General features: G+C 43.4%; 1 protein-coding gene across 2 annotated transcripts in view; it reads left to right on the forward strand.

Moving 5' to 3' along the window:
- Nucleotides 1–10,478, forward strand: part of grik5 (glutamate receptor, ionotropic, kainate 5) — a gene marked incomplete at its 3' end in the record, with an annotated part of 31,511 nt that extends 21,033 nt beyond the window's left edge. Inside the window, exons 12-19 of one of the 2 annotated variants that reach the window (XM_083988998.1) lie at nucleotides 264–377; nucleotides 974–1,083; nucleotides 1,339–1,512; nucleotides 3,158–3,323; nucleotides 4,477–4,702; nucleotides 7,396–7,524; nucleotides 8,396–8,562; nucleotides 9,852–10,478. In XM_083988998.1, coding sequence (XP_083845124.1) covers nucleotides 264–377; nucleotides 974–1,083; nucleotides 1,339–1,512; nucleotides 3,158–3,323; nucleotides 4,477–4,702; nucleotides 7,396–7,524; nucleotides 8,396–8,562; nucleotides 9,852–10,478 — 1,713 coding nt within the window. The remainder of the gene's footprint in view (nucleotides 1–263; nucleotides 378–973; nucleotides 1,084–1,338; nucleotides 1,513–3,157; nucleotides 3,324–4,476; nucleotides 4,703–7,395; nucleotides 7,525–8,395; nucleotides 8,563–9,851) is intronic. The other variant, XM_083988999.1, reaches the window with a different exon arrangement.
- Between the last annotated feature and the right edge of the window lie 2,136 nt (nucleotides 10,479–12,614).

Genomic DNA, 12,614 nt, shown 5'->3' on the forward strand with positions numbered 1-12,614 from the left:
AGTGCTTACTTGCAATTAGCCTCATTTAGACGTGAATAATGTGTGTGTGTGCCAGAGGGAAAGAGACAGAGTGCACGTCTATATGTGCATAGTCAAACTTTTCATGTTTCGTTCTGTGGTACGCCCAATGCGGCATCAGATATCTTTCTTTTTTTAAACCGTTACCTGACCACTTGCCGTTCTGCTCCACTCCCACTCACTGTCTTTCTCTCACCCCCTCTATTATCTATCCATCTGCCTATCTATGTTTGTCAATCTTACAGAAAGCAGACCTGGCTGTGGCGGGCTTCACCATCACATCAGAGAGAGAGAAAGTTATCGACTTCTCTAAGCCGTTCATGACCCTGGGGATCAGCATCTTGTACAGAGTTCAGCTGGTGAGGCTGTTATCTAGGGCTGTGGGGCGCCCGCTGGGTGATACTCGCCACAGATCTTGTATTGGATTTAATTTTCTTTTGTTTGCGCTGCTTTTAAGCCAACACAGCCCTACAGGAGAACGATATGCAACACTTGTCAGACCAAGCTTAAGGAATCAGACTGCTTGTTGCATAAGAGTTGATCTCATCTTTTGAAGCTGTGGATTGTTTTTGTGTAGTCTGCTGCATTCACTGTGTCCACTGTGAAAATTTATAGGTGTAATTTAAATTTCTCAATAAGTCAGTGCTCTGTAACTGGGTAACTGTGGCAGCTTTACATTGCTAATGAGGTTTTGGGTCTAAGCCAAGTATGCTTCAGCATTAGGCATTGTGAAACAGAGCGTTTATGGATTGTAGCATTAGCGTATCAAAGCACTGCAGACTTACAGAGAGAGAGTGCAGTGAAGGACACTGCCCTCCTGTGGTGCAAAAGGAACATTTGCTGACTACTAAGACATGACACCTTTTCTAACACAGTGTACCTTCCTCTCTGTCTGTCACTGTCTGTCTCTTTTTCTTTGATGTCCCATTTCTTTTCTTCTTTCTCTTTGTGCCAGGGTCGGAAGCCAGGCTACTTCTCCTTCCTCGACCCCTTCTCTCCAGCCGTCTGGCTCTTCATGCTGCTCGCCTACCTGGCTGTCAGCTGTGTGCTCTTCCTGGCTGCAAGGTCGGTACATTACATCACACACTACTGTACTGATAATCTGCAGCTCACATCTGTGCTCTATCACCATTTATCTTGTTAAACACAGGTTGCCTGTCACACATATTGGAATTTCTTTACCTCATACAACCTCCTGCAGATGGTTTGACAAGGATCACATGACTGATTGATGGTGACTTGAATGATATGACAGAAGAACATTACTGTACTGTAGTCTGACCTCAAGGTCGTTCCCCTGCACCCTTGTTTTCCCACCAGGCTGAGCCCCTACGAGTGGTACAACCCTCACCCGTGTCTGCGAGAGCGCAGGGACATGCTGGAGAACCAGTACACCCTGGGAAACAGCCTGTGGTTCCCTGTTGGAGGCTTCATGCAGCAGGGATCAGAGATAATGCCCAGAGCGCTGTCTACCAGATGTGTTAGTGGGGTGTGGTAAGTCACAGAATAGCGGAGTGTGTTTGTGTGCTGGACAGTTTAAAACTCCTCTATTGTTACCTTCACTTGGATGTTTCACTTTTTTTTGCAGAACGATGTATGTTTGACACAGGAACGCTGTTTTTATATTCATACACAAACAGGAGGAAAGCCCATCTTAAATCTAGTTAAAGACACGTGCAGGGCTGACTTACGATCGGTATACTGTACCAACTTTAAGTCCAACATGCATCTTTACACCATTAAATGTGGAAAGTGGATGCCTTCAGCACACACTGGCACACCATCCTTTCAGTGAGGAGAGGAGAGATTGAGAGATTGTGAGTCAAGTGATAAAAACTTTGCACATAAAAAATAGATTATTTTTCAGTGAGGGAGAAGAACTCAATGTGCCTTGAAAAAGGTAAAGTTTATTGTATTATCCTGTTGAAAACCTTGTCAGACACAAATTATTATTCACAGAGGAATATTTTTATGTATCTCCAAGCATTATTGCAGGAGACTGTCAAACGTATCCTTATGTTAAATGCTGCTTTATGAAGCTGTATTCAATATGCATGTTGGCATAATGATAATGATGCAAACAAAGAAATGCTGAAGGGTGGAAACAGTAATGTTAAAACATTAATACAATAGTAATAAAACTGTAATATAATAAAATAAAAACACATTGATAAATGGGTTAGTACAGTGAAATTACAGGTAATACAGATTGCGCCACAATTGCAAAACGCTGCTTTAGCCCCTGTAGACATGTGCTTTAAAGTAAATTGGCCAGTTCATTTCCTAATCGAAAACCTGCATTTTTCCTTAAGCTTGCTTCTTTAGTGCATCTGCAACGTAAGATAATGACATTTAATTTTTTTTTGTTTCAGGCATATAGCTGACACCTCGCTCATAAGTTTCAGTGTCTAACCACCAGCTCCTTATGCAAACAATGAAAAATGCTAAACTCACAGAAATACTAGCCTGATGATATTCCTGTGGCAACGGAGTGACTGTGAAAGAGACATGTGCTGAGAGAGAAATAATAATCGCTAAGAGCAAAGGAGATAAAGGGTAGAGGAAGACAGGAAGAGCAAATTACACTGAGTTGAGCAAGATATGGAATAGGGGTTATTATTAAGTGTAGTGAGTACATGATGTTCTTCTCTAGGAAAGTTTTCAGACATGCAGAAAATGTCATAAGAGACCTCCATCCTTATGGTTGTTGTATCTATGGTAATATGATAGTAGTTACTGTAGGGTGAGATAATATAAAAATTGAGAACATTTCTTTGTACTGTTTATAATGAGGTATTAATCATTACATATTAGAGAACTTGCCAGAGTTGCTCTGTGAATTTAGACAGCCTCAGATAACTCTTCATGTTATCCCAGACTGACTCCATGATGTTGAGATCAGTTGCTCCAGACCATCTGTTGGGGGACTCTTTGTTGTTCTTGTCTCTGAAGAACGCTCTTTATGATTGCGGCTGTATGTCTGGGCTCCTTTTCAAGCTGCAAAATGAATTAGGAACTGATCAGACACCTTTCTGATGGTATTCCATGATGATCTGAACATCTAAAGTGCCTAAAGCCCTTATGCGGTACAGTATGTATATTGATAATATGTTTAAACATGATCTCCCATGTCTCATAGGTGGGCGTTCACGCTGATCATCATCTCCTCCTATACGGCCAACCTGGCCGCCTTTCTGACTGTCCAGAGGATGGAGGTTCCCATCGAGTCCCCGGACGACCTGGCTGACCAGACCAACATTGAGTATGGCACCATACATGGAGGGAGCACCATGACCTTCTTCATGGTAAGATATGCTGCAAATGAGGATCTGATTTGTCTAAGGTTTGTTTAAGTTTTTTGAATGGTTATATATCTGTGGTTAAAAGTTTGTATAGATGTTAAACTATGCTGTCAACTGTGACGACAATCTCAACAATCTGACAATTTCATGAAACTCCTTTACAGGAACTAAGATGACCAAGTTTTTATGTTTGTGTGATTTAGTCTTTATGTGTGGGCCTGGAGTTAATGGTTCTCCTCATATTTGCTAGTTTATCTCTGAGTTCCTCCATTGTTTTCTTTATGGCTGTTTGTGTTTGTGTTAAGAGGCTGGCTGCCTGTGTTTGCTTATGAGAGCGCTTCCGGCATCTGTGTTGGCATCTGTGTTTGTCATAGAGCGTGCGCGTGTATGTGTGTGCGTTTTGTCTTTGTGTGTAGGTGTGTTTGCGTGTGGGAGAGTGTGTAGGTGAATGTTTGTTCTTGTTTTTTGAAATGTATGTATTTGTTGATCAAGATGCATGTATGGGGAATGGCTACATGCCAACTTGCGGGTGTGTGTGTGTTTTACATTCTCCTGGTGAGTGGTCTATGTTTTCCTACATAAGCCAGTTTCAATGCTACAGTACATTACCCCACTCAATGCCTAATCCACACACACACCCCCACACACACACACATACTTACAATGCACACAGATGGCACCCTCCGTACGCACAATACACAGAGATGCAACATGTAATTGTACACTTCAAACACTTAATCCTGTTTTAGAGCTTGCCATGTTTTGCTAAGTGCTGAACCACCTCCTGTGTTGATTTACCCCCATCTGTATGAAAGGTGATGCATCAGCTATGCCATGAGCGAATAATCTGTTGCCTTGATTCACCTTGCTCCCTTTCTCTCTCCTTTTTCTCTCTATTTGCCATTGATGTTTTACTCTGCTTGTCATTATTCACACTGGGTTTTCCGATCTACATGTATTTCCCCTCCCCTGTTTGTCTAAGTTGCATCTCTCTCTCTCTCTCCTACTCTCTTCCGTTCTTTTTTCCCTTTTGTTTTTTTCAGCCTTCATTTTGATTTCTGCTTCAGAGGCAGACACTAGGACGTGTTGGGAGGCTCATGCAGTCAGAAGTAGTCAGTGTTCATATTTCTGTTGTTGTCTTCTGGTTCCTCTGCAGAACTCTCGTTACCAGACCTACCAGCGGATGTGGAACTACATGAACTCCAAGCAGCCCAGTGTATTTGTGAAAAGCACAGAGGAGGGCATCGCCCGTGTGCTCAACTCCAAGTATGCCTTCCTGATGGAGAGCACCATGAATGAATACTACCGCGGCCTCAACTGCAATCTCACACAGATAGGAGGCCTGCTGGACACCAAGGGCTACGGCATTGGCATGCCACTGGGTAATAATACGAACACATGACTGCTCAAACAAAACATACTTTAGAAAGTTTAACTATATTTAATAATATAATAGTTACCAAATTTGATTAGTCATTTAGATTTTTTTAAAGTTACCTTTTGAGGCATTTTTATGCCTTTATTTGATAGGACAGTGAAGTCAGACAGGCTAGCAGTAAGAGAGAGTAGGGGAATAAGATGTGGGAAGATTGTCTCAGTGGGGAGTCAAGCCGGCGATCACTGCGTCAAGTCATGCCAACATGGGATGTGCCCAACGGCGCATTGTTACATTTTGAACTCTATTATGTAATACCATCAAGTAACATACTGAAACAAGTTGTTAGGGCCTCCCTAGGTCAACAAAGACTCATGAGGCCGTTGGAGTATACTGTAAAAGGACGCCACACACAAGTTGCAGAATGAATGAAAGTGTTTTATATTGAGAAATTATAATGCACAAAAGAAAATCATAAACAAAAAGAGGGAATGGGGGTCCCATAGAAACACCAAGAAATGAAAAACATTTGATACAATATTATGATAATAAATACACAAGTCTTTGAGAAGTGAAAAACTGATATTATACTGATAATATTGATTAAATCTGGGTTATTTTTTCAAGTAGCACATTATTAAGCTTTCAGGCTAGAATAAAAATCACCCTTTGTCTTTTTTGCTTTTGCAGACTTACCTGAAGGTGTAAGGCCGAGACTGGTCTCATCAGGGGCTCAGAGATCACAGACGGTCACAGTAGCTGTCATGCTTTTCATTAGACTCATGATTTATCAATGAAGGTCTGAAGTCAACCAGACAACCTGCAATAGGAAACCACAAATAGTTTTTAGTTCCAAACACTGCTGCAGTGTTTTGTTGTAGCTGTGGCATAGCTTGTAAATGAGGGCAACAGAATAGGATGTAGCAATTATTAAAGTGGGAACACATAAATTATGTTTGGTTTTTGAGTTCCACATCTAATATTTGAAGAAAACATCGACAAAGCAGTATTTCTTAAGCTTACAACAAAGATGAGAAATAATCTTAGAGCATGTTAAAGCAGTGGCCCCCAGCCCTCTGTGTTTGTGATCCATTAATATGAAGCAACATCTACTTGCAGCCACCCATCACAGGGTGCATACAGTACTGCATGTTTGAACTTTGTTAAATCAAAGAGTGACTTTTTCTCATTAGACTGTTCCATTTGAGGCCCAGAGAGATAAACACAGCACGCACAGTATACATACAAGAAGTAAAAGAAAGTTTGGAGAAAGTCTGAAAACTAAACAAAAAAAATAGCAGATCCATAGCAGAATTTTGATTTTTTTACTCTTTCTTACTACTTTTTTACTTTACTTTTTACTACCCACCCCAGTAATCACCCCACACCTCCCTTGTGGATGTCCTGACCTCTAGACCAGGAACCACTGCGTTAAAGGATTGATGTTGTTCTTGCATTCAGGTTCTTGAGCTTTGAGTATCTTCGGAAACATGTCAGACATCCAGCACTGATCTTGGTTACAAATGCCATTGAGTTTTTGTGATTGTAGTAGCTGAAAACAATAACACTGCAATGCACAAGGAGTCCAAATCACACCTGTGGGGTAAAGAGACAGAGGCAGATTTTCAACACTAAAGTTAAGATGAGAACAATTCTAGTGCATTATGCGTTATAGATATAAACATGTTTGTAATGGTCAGATGTACTGTGGTTAAAATGACATGTAATACTTAAAGTGGGAAAAAGGCCTTAAGATCAAAGTTGAGTTTCTTTACAGAAACTGGACTCTTGCAATCCTTAAATAGCCAAGGACACAATCATTATTCTAGGAGCTATTCACAGTTGAGAGTGAAGTAGGTCACCTATAGCCCCAGTGACCTCTTTGAGCAGTAAGGTGGGTACTGAAAGTCCTGGCAGAGAAACTGGCATCCTGTGTACAGGCATGTTTGACAGAGGGCAGGGTGCGTTAGTATTGTGCATCTAAAACTCTGAACCCTCATCAAGAAATAGGATAATAACTCCTTAACTGGAAGAGGCATAAACATCTACATGAGATAAATTTTGCTAAACGGGCACGTCCAACTGCATATCAGAAACACAGTAGGAGGTGGAATTTACTCAGAGTGCAGTAGATGCTCGTGGACATGGGTGGTCTGGGTCTGTATTGTGGAGGGGGGGAATGAATATTTCTGAAATGGTGATGATTTAGAGCCTCTTACAGAGGATAAAAACTGTTGGATCAGGTGATGATTAGGACAGTTTACCATGCTTTTTTAGAAGTTTATTTTAAGGAGATAGATGTAAAAATGCTTCTTGTTATGGAAGTTGTCGTGCAACTGAGATAATTTTTTTTGGTGTACTGGCCCTTTAAATTTTCCTCGCTTTCTCTACTGTATCTTGTACTAACATGCTTCACATGCTGCCTGACCAGCAGCTGTACCACTGGGCTCTGGCTTGATGTAATCTTCCTCTTTATCTCTCACTAATCCTCTCTTTATTCTCGCCATAAGATCACTCATAGGCATCTCTCAGCCGCCACACTCTCTGATTCCTTCGCCTTTTCTCTTACATTTTCCTCATTTCATGTTTTTCTCCTCTTCTGAAATAATCCCTCTCTCGACTGAGCTCTTTTTTTTCTTTACTGCACCTTTTCCACCCGCCGCCACTTGCTCTTATCCTCGGCTTCTTGTCATTTGCCAGGGTCTCCGTTCAGAGATGAGATCACGCTGGCCATCCTCCAGCTGCAGGAGAATAACAGGCTGGAGATACTGAAGAGGAGGTGGTGGGAGGGAGGCCAATGTCCCAAAGAGGAGGACCACCGTGCCAAGGGTCAGTTAACCGCAGCTGCCTGTCTCCACTCCCTTCTTTTCACTAATGCCCACAGTAATAGTCTCCTCACTCCCTGCTACAGTCCAGCTAATGGCTAATGCCTAACCTAATGTCCTTGTGAAGGGTGCTTTGCACAATTTACATTCCTAAATGTAGGTGATGTGTAATGGGAATTCTATTGGAGCGCATTTGTTTACCTATGCATGTGCAAGTGTTTATGGGCAAGTGTTATGGGTGCCTGCATAAATGACAAAGTCAATGAAAATGCGTCAGCATTTATGCCGCTGCCGTCAGATGAAAATCTCTTTTAAAAATGGTTTTAATAACTGGAGGAAAAACTTTTTCAGCATCACTATGTGTCATCTCTACAATCTCACAATTCTGGCAATCGACTCACTCAAGTGCTTATTCACAGGTCATTTAGATTATGCACGTATATCTGTTTTGTTTAATCTGTACAAAAAACTAAGTGTAAAAACGGAGAAGTTGAAGTTCTCAGGAAGTTTCTGCCTCTGGCCAAGAAGTAATTTCAGCACATAACCCCTCGTAAACCCAAAACTTAATTAGTGAGCTGTAGCAGTGCTGTGAATGTGTTACCTTAGGACAGAGCCAGGCTAACTGTTTGCAGTCTTTAAGCAGCTGCTGTTTCTGACTTTGAATTTGTTGATCTTCTCATCTAAGCATTTCTCCCAAGCTGTTGAACTGTTCCTTTAATCAAGCTCCTCGAGAGCCACAGGAATCATAATGCAGATTTCACAGGCTGTGTAATAATACTCCTCGTAACAAGTAAATCTTTGGCATGTAAAACCTCCCTTCCAGGAGCGTTTATGCTTGTGTGTGCTGTGGTTTGTCCCCTGTGGCCCTCTCTCAGGTCTGGGCATGGAGAACATTGGGGGCATCTTCGTGGTGCTGATCTGTGGCCTCATCATTGCCGTGTTTGTGGCCATAATGGAGTTTGTGTGGTCGACACGCCGCTCGGCAGAGACCGATGAGGTATGCCCCCATACCTGCCCTCGCCGACCCCACAGACACACCCCAGTAGGTTCCCATGGCATCCCGCCAACCCTTTTGATTATGTTGTTTTGTGTATATACTGCGTGTTTGTGCGTGAGAGTGGGTAGATTTTATTCAGCTTTTGCCTCCATTGGTATGCGTTTGTTTATGTGTCGCTGTAACTTTTGAGGGTCGATGTGTTATGCGCATGTGAGATGACAGGAATGTTGAAAGTGCAGCACTGAACTTTGTGTCCAAAAATGATAGAAACAAAAAGCAAATAGGGAGTTTGATTTCACTTTGCATGCCTTGCCTGTCTTGAAGTCATTGTGCCTTATTAGTGTTTGGTGTTTAACACTATGGCAGTTAAGTGTTTGTGAGCTAAACTTGATGGTACGGATAAGCAATATTGAGAAATGCCAATATTTGCTTGCATAAAGAAGTAGTGTGATCTTTTTCCCTGGCATTAAATGTCATGATGTATCTTCTTTTACATGCCTCACATGTACGCTGGTATTCTTCGTTTCCATTCTTGGATTACTTCTTCCCATCTCACTGTGCGTCTCCCTCTATCTCTCTCTTTCTCTCTCTCTCAAACACACACATACCTGTACCTCCTGTCATTCGGCCATCAGTGTTTGTTCTCCGATAATGAGTACTGTTTCTGTCTATGTGAGCACACAACTTTTTTTATTATGATTTCAGTGAGAATGCTGTTTGTCTGTAGTTGGACATGTTGATGCATTTTGTTCATCGTGTGTGAAAATTACAGTAGTCATGCTGTTGGAATGATTAAAAAGATTTATGGGTGTGTGTGTGAAGGCGTGCCAAGTTGATGTATTGCGTGAGTGTGCCTTTGTAAATGTGCACCTGAGTTTGCAGGCCTGCCTGTCCGTTCATAGTGCATAGTGCCATAATGAATTGCCCATAAACTAAACAACATTTTGGTGTTTTGTGTGTTTGGATTGTAATAACTCTCTCTGCTCCTTGGATATTCTCCCATCTCTATCCATCTCCACATCCTTCCCCATCACCTCCTCTCTTTTGTTTCCACACCATCCCTCCATTTGTTGATCTCTGTGCCTTCGCTTCTCCTGCGACTCTTTCGTTAACCATGCCTTACTGTGTCTTGTTCCCTCTTTTGGTTTTTTGCTTTTCCTTTCTTTTTTTGTTTCCCCTTCGCTCTCCTCTATTTATGTACTGCCTTACCACCGTCTTGTTCTGCTGCCTGCCTACTTTGTGTCTGTGGCGCCCCTCCTCCCTTTTCCTCCCCTCCCCTTCCCTTTTTCTTCCCGTCCGTCTTTCCTTCTTTCCTCCCTCCTTTTCCTCTCCAGGTGTCTGTCTGTCAGGAGATGATCACAGAGTTCCGAAACGCCGTCTCCTGTAAGAAGAGCTCCCGCATGCGGCGTCGGCGGCCCCTCAGCAGCTCAGCGGCCCTCCGCCATCCCACGCGCATCGCTCTGGGGGCCCCTCGGCCCCTGCGCCTGGTGCGGGAGATGCGCCTTAGCAACGGCAAGCTCTACAGCGGAGCGGGCCCCCTGACGGGCGGAGCTGGAGGTGGAGCAGGGGGAACGGGGCCTTCGGAGCTTGGCCCTGGACCGCAGCGGATCCTAGATGATCCGCTGGGAGCCAACACCACCCCTCCCCCGCCAGCCCCCACCCCCGTGATGCTGCCCGCCCGCAGCTGCACCCATGTGAGGATCTGCCAGGAGTGCCGGAGGATCCAGAACCTGAGATCAGGCAGTAGTATAGGGTCGACCTCAACGAGAATACCACCCTCATCGGCGCCGCTGCCCAGGCTACCCCCACCCCCTCCCCCATCCTCATCCAACACAGACAGTGAGGGCGGCGGGGGGCCCAGCCCACGGCGGCTACATCACAGCCCCCCGCCGCACACCCCCCGGCCCATCCCACCTCCACAGAGCAGCAACACCACAGACCTACTGGTGGACCAGGACTGAGACCAGAGGCAGGGGGTGGGGTGAGGGGTGAGGGGGGGGGGCCGCAGGGAGCCAGCGATGGGGCTGAGGGACGTTTGTGCTGCTGAGACAAACAGTCGACATTAGAGGGAGAGATGGAGAAGAAAATAAAGTTGAACTCCGGAGAGAGAAACAACATTTGAATGGAGAGTAAAGAGAAAAAAAACTGTCACTGTTTCGCCAGTGGAGCTCGAGGTTTAACAAATACAGAACTGGCTACGATTAGTGAAAGCGTCTGTAATCAGCTCTGAAGAACAGGTCAGTCTCTGGACAAATGTGAAAGGAAATGCACATGATCAGGTGAAGGTTTCCATTGGCTTCCCTTTTCTCTCCTTCCTCCCCTCTCACTTCACCTTTAGATCTGAGGGCGCTGGTTTCCTTCTACAGACACTTCCCTGGAAGCCGACCGCCCCTCTAGTAAAATGAAGCCTTGTGTTGGAGGACATACCGTATCCGTATGTGATTTAAAACAGCAACTAAAAGACTTCCAGAGAATTATTTCCTGTTTTTTCTTTTCTTTTATTGTCTTTATTGTTTTGTTACCATTGTTCTAAGTGGGAATTACAGAGTTAAATACAGACTATGTGTGACAATATGGTGGATTATAACATACTAAGAAACTTGACTACGGTTTATTTTGCTCAAGAGTTTTGTGTCCCTCCCTGTGCCCCATAGCTGCTTTTCGGGTGGTACCAGGGAAAGTGCGGATAAAATGACTGCAAGATAACATAATAACGCAAACAATAGCAGAGGAAACTGTCGGCCTGCCTGTCTTTACACTGTGTGTGTATGTATGTAAAAATGTGTGCTTCCTGTTAGTCTGTCTGTAACTACTCAAAGCGAGGAGAACCATGTACCCAGCAACAGCACCCTTCTACTAATGTTAGATAATCAGACGGCCACAAAAAGGGAGAGAGGAAGAGAGGGGGGGAGAGGGCTTTGAAATGTGAAATTAATGTCCCTCGTTATCCTGGGTAATGCTTGCCAAGCCTTTACTTCTTTTTCACCTCTGTTCACACAGCGTAGAAGAGATAGTGAGAGCGGGTAAGGCAGAGCCAGAGCGGAACGATGGAGAGGCACAGAAAAGAGAGGCAACAGAAAGAACGTAAGGACACTACAGGATTTGAATGAGAAATCCCAAACTGAACTACATCCATTATTAGATCTGTCCTGATCTGTTAATTCTGGGCATCTTTTAAGGGGCTTGTTAATGCGCCAGCAGGCTGTAGCTGCAGCTTCCTCCGTTCTCTCTGTTTAACAGACAGACTTGGCTGTACACAGTAGAGGCTCCTGCCAGAGTGATAGACTCAACACAGCCTTGTCAATACTGTGTCAAGCTTTTGATCGCCTAATTACTCCCCTCGGAGGCTGGGGACTCATTCAGGAGGTGGTTGAACACAGGAGAACATGCTGATAAATAGATTTAGAGGAAATACATGTTTTTCACTCCGGCTGGGTAGAGATTCTGGTCTCTTTTAATTATGTTGTTATTGTTACACCCAATGTTGTGCGAAAGTCCAATGAAAACAACCTAAACATTACAGTAGGATTAACTACGGTACTTAAAGGAGTGTACTGGTGGATTTGCATATTTAACCATTAAACTTTGAATGTGTGTACACCTCACATTACTGCTGCTGGTTGGCCGTACCCTTTAGGTCCAACACACTGAATACGATGCTGTCATACCAAGTAATTATGGTATTACTGTATGTCTCAATAGACTTGCATTACCTAACCCATCACTGTGAGCGTTTATATATTTTTTGATGTCAATGAATCCAATATAAAGACTGAAATGAACAATTGAATTAGGTCAATCTGAGTAATAAGCAGCCATAGGCTCATATAATGTATCAAACACACACTGAACAGCAGCACTGCAGAGGGTGACATGTACATTCACTACCATGTACATAAACACTGCTGTTTGTTTTGAGTCAGTCCCAAATGCCATCCTGTTCTCATATTTACATACAAGCATATTAATCCACAACTGAAATGAGTCCCCTACAGATCCACTATTAACTCCTGTTTGAGTAATGTTTGTTAAAATCAACAGAGCTCAGCTGTTTTTTTCAAATGACACTATATGCTATATATTTATCATGTCTGCAG

The sequence above is a fragment of the Trachurus trachurus genome (assembly GCF_905171665.1).
Source record: "Trachurus trachurus genome assembly, chromosome: 16".
NCBI lineage: Eukaryota > Metazoa > Chordata > Actinopteri > Carangiformes > Carangidae > Trachurus > Trachurus trachurus.